This window comes from Pseudochaenichthys georgianus, chromosome 3 (genome assembly GCF_902827115.2).
Source record: "Pseudochaenichthys georgianus chromosome 3, fPseGeo1.2, whole genome shotgun sequence".
NCBI classification, from domain to species: Eukaryota; Metazoa; Chordata; class Actinopteri; order Perciformes; family Channichthyidae; genus Pseudochaenichthys; species Pseudochaenichthys georgianus.
The window spans coordinates 6,879,241-6,889,182 of record NC_047505.1 but is presented as its reverse complement, the minus strand read 5'-3'; the positions used below and the strand labels follow the sequence as shown (position 1 = coordinate 6,889,182).

At 38.6% G+C, this 9,942-nt stretch overlaps 1 protein-coding gene across 1 annotated transcript; it reads right to left on the bottom strand.

Annotated features, from left to right (window-relative positions):
• Nucleotides 1–254: 254 nt before the first annotated feature.
• On the bottom strand, nucleotides 255–5,817 carry LOC117466635 (hatching enzyme 1.2-like). The gene is made up of 10 exons (XM_034110010.2): nucleotides 5,710–5,817; nucleotides 5,068–5,098; nucleotides 4,921–4,986; nucleotides 4,358–4,510; nucleotides 3,263–3,380; nucleotides 2,961–3,139; nucleotides 2,466–2,547; nucleotides 2,026–2,150; nucleotides 951–993; nucleotides 255–474 (listed from the first exon to the last, which is right to left on the bottom strand). Exons 1-9 carry the CDS (start codon nucleotides 5,770–5,772, stop codon nucleotides 953–955), a joined length of 858 nt encoding a protein of 285 aa, XP_033965901.1. The 5' UTR covers nucleotides 5,773–5,817; the 3' UTR covers nucleotides 255–474; nucleotides 951–952.
• Nucleotides 5,818–9,942: the final 4,125 nt, after the last annotated feature.

Below are 9,942 nucleotides of genomic sequence, written 5' to 3'. Positions count from 1 at the left end.
GTGTGTGTGTGTGTGTGTGTGTGTGTGTGTGTGTGTGTGTGTGTGTGTGTGTGTGTGTGTGTGTGTGTGTGTGTGTGTGTGTGTGTGTGTGTGTGTGTGTGTGTGTGTGTGTGTGTGTGTGTGTGTGTGTGTGTGTACGTACGTACTGTCTGGCACTCAGACTGGGAAATAAGTGTGTATCCAAGAGTTTGATCAGCTGTGTGTGTTTGTCCTGTTCATGAAGGCCAAATGGAAAATGACAGACGGACATGTGATTAGGTCTGTGAACAAACATTTTTATTCATTCTTTGTATTTAATCAAGCTCATAAGCAGTCATTTATCTAAGTGAAAATGTTTTAATTTGAATTTCTTAGTGAGACAGCACACAAGCTAATGTAATCTGAATTAAAGCACATTCATTCAACACCAGATGCATCTTGGTTTTGCTTGTAGATAAGAAGCTGCATGAATTTGTATTATTTCCTCTTGAATTCCTGTTGGAGAAGAGGAGATTTTAAAGAAAATATGCACATTCATGGATCCAAATAAAAGTACATTCATGTGTTCAGTCTGTATCTGTCACTATCCTAAAAGCAAAACCAGAAAAACTAAAATATATGAATACAAATCCATCATCCATCTTAAAAACAAAATACAGAATCTACCCGCACAAGCTAGCCCCCAGTGAATTTATTAAAAATAAATAAAAAACTTCAACGTTGAAGTAATGGAGACATTAATAAATAAAACAATAAAGTCAATCATGTCACATATAGTTCTAAAATGGGCCATACTGTAGGGCCATATCTTGATGCAAATGCTTCTGTACTTTCTGAGTTACATTTTAATGCGTGGTCTTTACTTGTGTTTGCACATTGTATTACTTTTTTCACCACAGTTAAAGATCTGACTACTTTGTTCACCCCTGGTTCATAGCAAGTATGAAAAAACATGCAAACTTAGGACTTACCTTCATTTCTCCGGTTTCAGGTGAGGTCTGGATGCAGTGGAATCTGACAAAAAGACAGTAAACCTGTAAAAACTGTTTGATACTTTTTATGGTACTGCTCCATTTTAAATAAACGTACAGTATATGTGACCTGCTCTATCGAAATCAGTCGCATTCACCCGAAGACACATTTTGAGTTGTATACACTGCTGGAAAGAGGAGATTCCTAGCTTTCTAATGATATCAGGATTGTTTTTGTACTCCAAATATTAAGCGAAATATCTCACATTATCTAATGACTGTCACCGAGTCATCATTTTGAGAAAAAGGCCTTTAAATGGAATCCATCGATCTGATTGATTATTAGCAGCTAATAAATGATCAAAGTACTACGGAGGGAAGATATTTCCGTTTGGATTACTGGTCTGGGGGAAGCTCGCGAGTGTGTGTGTATGTGTGTGAAAACACTCACGAGAAACACCGGCTGTTGTTATGCCTGCTGTGACGTTAAGTTACTCCGTTCTCCGCTTGTAATTATGCCGAAGCTTCAAAGTTGTGTTTATCATCTGAATTTGCCGAAACAAGTTTAATATTCTGAAAAATAAGCTGACTTTGTTTAATTGAAATCAGATGAAAACAAACTGTCACGGACCCTGCCGAGTTATCTATGATTACTATACGCCTTACATTCATAATGTCAGCGAGAGGGAGAGTGAGGGGGAGCGGCGCTGCAGAAGAGCAGGGTGCGAGCTTCAAAAATGTATTTATCGGGTGATTTTGGAAATAAAAGTTTCATATTCCGAAAGCCAAGACTTAAAATCAAACAAAACACCCAAACCCCGAAAAAGTAGTTTTTTACGCAAATCCACGTTTATTTTGAGCCGTTGCAACTTCCAACTGATTTCGATAGAGCGGGTCACATATAGGGTTTCTGGATTTGTGTTGAGCCTGACCTCTGTGAATGCTATCAGTAGGGAGATAGTATGAGAGACTACATATATGGGTGGGGTCAGTGTAGCTCAGAAATACACTGCAGTTATAGGAACATGTAGAAAGTAATTTAATCAGTAGACTACTTTGATGAAAATGTACGTACTGCATCCGTAGAGGCGGTTGACCCGGAGGATGTCGGTCGGACTCATCTGGGTGGCTCTCCCAATGGCTACGTTGTTGTTGGGGATAGGGATGATGGTCGGCTGTCGGTTCCTGGAGAAGGCAAACCTGCAAACACAGCAGTGATAACAACTGGACACCTGTGCTGCTGAATGACCACAGAAAGCAGATTTGGAGGAAGTAGCTAGCTAACATTCCGTGGCATCAAATATTGTGCATATGCTAAAATCTCTCATTAAAGTTCACTTTTTGAACGTACTGCACATTTTGGAAACATGTCGTAAAGTTGTATTAGGAATCGTTTGGCCACTTGGGACATAATATCACTTTATGAAGTTGCATTAGATATAAAAACTGTGAGAAAACAAATCCAGAGGACACAGAGAAACATTATCATCACATGTTGTTGTATTATTATGTTACCTGTCATAGTGCATGACAGAGTTGTAGTCATAGGGAGTGCCAAGGTTCCTTGTTCTGATCCTCCTGAAATTGGACTCCATTCCTGCAGGAGATCACACGGCTCAATCAAACATTGTCTCTGTTTTTATGCTATTGAAGAGTAACACCTCTAAGAAAATACAAGTCATCCATGAGTAGATAAATGCTTTCTTCTGCGAGGTGATAAGAGTAGAAAGAAAGTACAGATGTATCACCTCATTTCGGACAGTTTGCAACACGAGGGCCGGCACTGGGTCTGCCCTCGCTCAAAGGAAAACCTCCAGCGTGACTTGAGACCAAATGAATTTTTTGGAAGTTTGAGCACCACAAACCAAGTGCCATTTGGTTCTACTGTATTGGAGGAATGGGGCTCTACTACCCCTTCGAAGGCCATAAAGGTCAATTGTATTAATTGAACAACCCTATTTTGATCGATTGTATCATCTGTATTCTAAATGATGAAGGAGTGAGACCCACCGGGCCTGACGTTCTGCAGCAGGATGCGGACATGCTGGTCTCTGTCGGACCGGGTCTGCTCATGGTCGAAGCCTAGGGCGTGGAGCATCTCATGTTGGATGATCTGAAAGTAAACACACCCCCGACGACTCAAAGACACTACCTGGCTTCTACCACGACGGCCGATGAAGGAGAAACACCTGGAAGAGAGCACGACAGTTCAAAAGCCAAATTGCCTCCTCTCCTGGGACACACAGTGTGTTTTATGGAGGTGTAAATAGATTCTGTTAGTTATGCATGTGTGTTGTGTGCATTGTCATTACCCTGATCGGGACTGGATGTTGACAAAATCACTCTGTCTGTTGTGGGGGGTGAAGCGGATGCAGGTGGACGCAGCAAAAGACCTCAGGCCTCGGACGATGGTTTGTCTCTCTCTCTGGGCTTTACAGTAAAAATCAAATAATATCAGTTTAGTGGGTTTTATTTCTTAAAGGTCACCTATTATGCAAAATCCACTTTTGCATGTCTCTTCTACATCAACATGTGTCCCCTCTGTGGAAAGAGATTCTGAACGTTTTAGGAAAAAAAGATTTGCTCTCTTTTTGTCCTGATCCATTTCTATAAAAACTGAAAATGAGCTGATCAGATTTTGGCCCCTTTATGATGTCATAACGATGTGTTGGCTTGTGTAACCATTAGCCAATAACCAAACAAGGTTTGGTTATCACCTGTATCTCCTCCTAGAGCATCATTGTGTTTTTAGTAACCACATATCTCTCAGAGGGGCGTGGGGAGGGGATCCTTATTTTCATCTAAAGTAACATACCCAGAATCAGCACTTTTGAAACAGGGCTGAAACAGAGGGGTTTATGGGATGCTGCAATGATCTGTTTGGTATTTTGAGCCAAACACTATGCGACACTGATCATACAAAATGGCTTTTACCATTATGAAAATGGAAACAACTTTAAAGTTCAGTGCAAGTTATGCCATCAAGCAGCAGATACATTTGTACAGTAGAAAAGCCAAAATCGTCCAAAAATTCCACATCTAATTTAATAAATGTTTCTTTAAAGTCAGTGGAGGACACCTTTAATTATACTACCACTAGATAAATTATGACCTTTACTTCTACTGCTTCTATTATCTGCTACTTTTAATGGTGGATGCGCCGATTCAATATTACGTATTGGTCAATCACTGGATCTTTAGTTGAGAAAAGTTCACTTCAATACAAATTAACATGTTAAAATTATGCCTAACAAGAGATACATATTGGTATTGGTATCAGTACTGCCTAATATTCAAGAAAAAGGGACATTGAGCCATCACTTGCTAGTATTGCTGCCGCTAAAAATGCATACTGTGTGCATGAAATGTGAACACTAATCATATACGACCCTGCCTTCAGTACTCACAGTACTGGTTGGAGATGCGGTAGGGTACGTAGACGTTTCCGTCGGTGGCTTTGGGCCACAGGCAGCCTCGTGCTGTGCAGGGATCTGCGTTCTGCAGACCTGTGGGCACGGCGATGTCTCCAAACATCACCATCGGCTCGTCAAAGTTCTTTCCTGCAAGATGATGCAAGCATGATCAAGAACATGCCTTCATCTTTCTTTCAAATCCGAATCAGATATACTTTTAATCAGCCCGGGGGAAGCAGGGTTGCATAACAGAGGCTTCATTTTGAAATAAAAGTTAAATACGAAATAAATCAAATTAAAGTTAAAGAAACATTTTCAAAGTGTATAACACTATAAAACCACAATTAATAAGTACAAATGTGTGTAAACAAAATAAATGTTAGTATATATAATAGTGATGAAACCAGATTATTGCTCTAATGAACAGTGTCAAACAGAGACAGTGTGGTGTCACTGTCTCGTGATTTGATTTGTTTCAAATGAATGTAAGATTATCTTTAATGAACATTCGCAGCCAAGGGGAATACATAATGAATGATTGCAGTGCATATACATACCAACATCCACATTGGCCCTCTCCAACAGCTCAGAGACACTGAGGGTCTCATCCTCAATGGCGTTGCCTTTGGAATAGAAACAATCAGTTAAAAAGTCTGAGTAAATAGTTAGAGCATTTTAAAGTTTGACAAGTAGCCCCGTCTTACCAGAGGACTCCTCAGTCTTTTCCAAAGGAGCCTGTAATAATAAACAGTAAAAGTTGGTTTAGAGGAGACACTAACTAGGGTAATACAATAATAGCTTATATATATCACAATCAAACTACCCCAGTTGATGACCTACATTAAGACAACAATTGTTTGCAAGTTTTCTGATCAAGCATGCTTAAATGTGTAAATGAGAAATGTTCTAATGCTCATTTTGTGGTGAATTTAGGGTAAATGTTCAGAAGCACAAAAGGTAGTCAAATAAACACCTTAACGTCTATTTTGATATTTTCTTTCCACTATAAAGAAGACATGTTATGGAAGCAAACTCTCAAAATTGACCAGTACATGAAAATATATTTTGATTAAATATGAGACGACTGATGGAGGTCCTATAAAAACGGTATTAGGATTTCTCAAATATAAATGTACATCTTTTGATACAGAGAAATCTTATTTCATGCATAATGCAATCTTAAAAACTAAATGTCATGCTGATGTGTATTGTTGAAGGACATTTCTATATTGGATTGTTACAGTTCAAAATGTATCATAGGTAATTTCAAAGTGTTTCATAAAAATGTGTATGTGTTTTGTTATTATTGAAAGTTAATTGTGTGTAAAGTGTGTGCTGATGCTTACCCATAGAGTGTAAGTGTGCACGCAGCAGAGGAGGACGCTGAGCGCAGCTGCCTGCAGGATCATGGCTGGTTACAGGATAGAAGCAGAGAGATACAGTACCTGAAACAGAAGGGTCCAACTTATATATGTGGGGAAAACAACTAACCCCCATCCTTATAAGGTATTCTGTTCAACAAACGTTGGCAAATCCAGCTGAACTGGAAGTGGCAGTTATTACTTCAAACCCACTGGGGATTGTGTAAGATGTTTCCCAGCAGGATACATGTTTAAGCAGTCAATCGTATATGGAACATTAATTGATTAATTAACAGAGCAAATCATTTACATTTAGCTGATGCTTTTATCCAGAGCGCAATGAACCTTAATGCTACACACTCAGAGCACGAACACGGAAAAAGCCGATATAGATAAGTAAAAGTAATGTAACCTGATTACTTTACTCGACTTTTGGATTACCTCAATATCAAATGCAAGGCAAATAAATAAAGAGAAAATAATTTACAATAAGACGTTTTTTTTTACTGTATTATGTGCAACAACAGAACAATATGACCTTAGAAGAGCAGAAACCAGGATATTTAGGATAACAAATAATTTAATTTATAGGAAAACCTGCCTTTCATTCAGCATATTCGGCAGTATATACACCAACAATGAAACACATGAGCACATACCACAGTTTAGAAAAGCAGAAATAAAATCTGAGCTGACAGAAAATGCTCCGTTTTAGTTTAACATACACACTATTTTATGAAAATATAGGTTCACCTGCTGAATTAAAAACTGAACAAATGAAGCAAAGAAAGTGAAAACCATAAAGCAGATTCAGGCAGTAGAAGTATAGATTCACACTTAAAGTATTATCCTACAGAACAGTACAGCGTACAGAGAAGAGATAACATTGGATCCTTTACAACAAACACTATATCATCTTTTTAGGTTTGTACTAACACTGTAATCCTGCTAGTTATACACAATGCAGAGAAATGCAACAGGTATCTGATTTAATCTGTTCTTCCCAAAGACATCTCAGATTTAAAGCTAATGGAAACAGACAGAAGAACAAACAACTCATTATTACAATGCAGTAGATCATCTCACACATAGCACAACAGACATCTTGTTTTAATGTCTCTGCCTCTGTCCTTAGATTCTCTGATGGTCAACATGAATCTGCACTTTGCCACCTTGAACTCCTGCACCACGGATGACAGTAAATCGTAGCTGGCAGGCCTCTATGCACAGTCCTACTGATGTGAATCTTGGAGGTATTCTAAGCCACCTGCAGAGCTGCCTGTTGATTTTCTTTTTTGTTCCTTCCACACATGACGTACATACATGTACAAATACAATAAGCATGTTAATAAATGTTTTAAAACCCTATGGAATATTACAAGCCAAAACTGCGAGTTTAGGGATTATATATATATATAAAAAAAGGAAAGAAACACCTTTTTTTAAAGCTTGAATTCCAGCATTGGGCAGCCTTTATTAAGATTTATGAGTTATAACTAATGCTTTTATTGACAGATACCAAATCATTTACACTTCTGAGACTGTTGAAATATATGTTGCCAGGTTGAGAAAGGACTGGTGTTTACACAACCCCTCTGTGTGGTTAAAAGTAGAGGTGCCGAGTTACCAAAGCCTTCTGTGTGTATGATTTCTCCATATTGTGGCTCGGTCACAAAATGTTACTTACAGGCTTTCAAAAACAGGAACAAGGACTAAAGGAAAATGGCTCTAATAAAAAAAGAAGTAAAGTAATATATATATACCGGGCGACTGTGGCTGCGAGGGAGTGCGGTCGTCTTTCAACCAGAAGGTTGTGGGTTCGATCCCAGCCCGTGCAGCCAACACGTCGATGTATCCTTGGGCAAGATACTTAACCCTGAGTTGCTCCCGATGGCATGGCCAACGGTGTGTGAATGTGTATGAATGTTAGTTCCTAGAGTTAGGTACACTGCTCTGTATGAATGGGTGAACGACATGTAATATGTAAAGCGCTTTGAGGGGTCTTAAAGACTGGATAAAGCGCTATATAAGCACAGTCCATTTACCATTTATATATGTTCATAAAAAACAATTTCACCAGTTCAAATTCACATAATTAATAGAACATATTATGTGATAACTGTATTTATTAAATGTCTTTTAGGATGGTCAAATTAATTGATCTATTTAATTATAATGTGTTATTTCTCTACCCAATAGTATATGAAGTAATATTATTATAAATCCCACCTAACCAGCTGCAACATTGATGTGATAAACACAATATGAATTGGGATCTAGATATGTAGTATACCGTATATTAATCTGAAATTTGCCATTCTGCATTCTGAGTATTTATACTTTTCGTACTTTAAATATATTTTGACATTTATACTTATGTATTTTGATGTAAGTTACATTTGGTGAAGGACATCGCCTGATCCCTCTCTGCTGTTATCTAATAAATAATGTAATGGCAATCATAATAATGTAAATCAATTATTTGTCTACATCAGGGGTCTCCAACACGTCGATCGCGAGCTACCGGTAGCTCGCGGGCAGCTTTTCAGTAGCTCGCCGCTCGATTATCGATTATAGCGTAGTAACGTTGCTTCTTGATTTTTCGGCCGCGGCCGGACAATAAAGTGTTTTTATTTTAGAATTGTTTCTGTCACACAAATATCAAATTGGTCCGTGGCGCAGAGATCAAGGAACAGACGTGACAGCGGCACAGCGACACCACACACGGAGCAGTCTGCTTTCTCCGCAGCAGCACCAGTCAGAAGCAACGGCAGAATGACCCGCTCTGAATCAGGCCGCGTCGCTGCGGCTCAGAGACACAGGGAGGGATTTGTGTTTTTGAAAAACACTCGTTATCGTCATGTCAGGTTTTTGGTGGATTCAATCAAGTCTTGGATTGCAGAGTATGAATGTCCTGCTATTTTCAGTTGATACATACGCGTGTAAAGTTTGTGAAGGCAGGAGGAACGCTTCCGCAATCACCGTCTCCTCTCCGTTCCTCCAAACCCCGTCCCCTCCCCTAATGGCTGACAGTGACCCGATAGAAACTTTATTATTCACTTAATCACTGATTGAGATATGATGAAGCTAACTTAATCTCATACATTCATGGGATTTATGCAACAGTAAGACAGAGAATGCACCCACATGCACTATTTTTGTTTTTATAATGCTATCCTTTTTTTAACAGAAGACCGTTGCTAGAAGCTGCAGCTAGACTGCAGAAGCATTAGTTTTTTGTTTTTGAGGATGGAAAAATGTCACACACACAGATATAGGGAGGCTAGACCTATACAATTGATTTATTATGGTTTATAATGTAATGTCAAGACGAAGAAGAAGAAAAGATGGCTGAACTGTTCAGTGTCTGTGGAGATGGAGGTGGAGGTTATAAATCTCCAAAATCATGTTCAGCTGAAGTCTCAGAAAACTCACAACATTTCTGGAGACTTGTAGAACCAGAAAACTATAAGAACATTCACCAAGCAGTACTGAAAATGTCTGCTTTATTTGGTTCTGTTCTACAGACCTTTGTGAAGCAGCTTTTTCTGACATGAATGAAATCTAAATACAGAACAAGACTGACTGATGAACATGTAAATTACTCTATTAGAGTGAACCTAAGTGGGTACACTCCAGCAGACCCCTCTATGGTGGACTCCATGCAGCGCCAGTCATCTCACTGACTGTAAAAAAGAGTGAATGCACTTATTTTACACACATGTGCCATAAGCATACTTGCAAGGTGGTGATTAAGGCGATGTACTACTATGAGGGCCATATTAATATGTGAGAAATTGTCGTTTTCTTGGACCTTGATGTGAAGTTAAGATTTTAGATAAGCTTTAGGTATTGCAATTTCACACAAAAGTAGCTTAATTCAACTGATGAGCGCTATGTAAATAAATGTAAGCGATGTGATGCAAGTAGCTCTTGGCCACTTTCATTTTTTCAAAGTAGCTCTCAGGTGGAGAAAGGTTGGAGACCCCTGGTCTACATTAATGAACACAGCAGCAAGTCATGCATCAATATATATCAACTAATACAATATTGCTAAAACATTTGTGCAAAACAGAAAATGAAGTGACATTGGCAAATGATTATTATAAATACATGAAATAACCAGCAAGTGTTATAGTTCTAATTTGTCAACTAGTTCATGTTTTTCAAATGTATGTAATCCAGTCTGCTGCAACAACACATTTCTAAATAACGCTC

Excerpts from the sequence above, each read along its gene's own strand:
- LOC117466635 (XM_034110010.2), bottom strand. The coding sequence starts at position 5,772 with ATGATCCTGCAGGCAGCTGCGCTCAGCGTCCTCCTCTGCTGCGTGCAC. Across the intron at positions 3,140-3,262 it reads AACATCCAGTCCCGATCAGG|GTGTTTCTCCTTCATCGGCC; the intron begins GTAATGACAATG and ends GCTCTCTTCCAG. Across the intron at positions 2,151-2,465 it reads TCTGTCATGCACTATGACAG|GTTTGCCTTCTCCAGGAACC; the intron begins GTAACATAATAA and ends CTGTGTTTGCAG.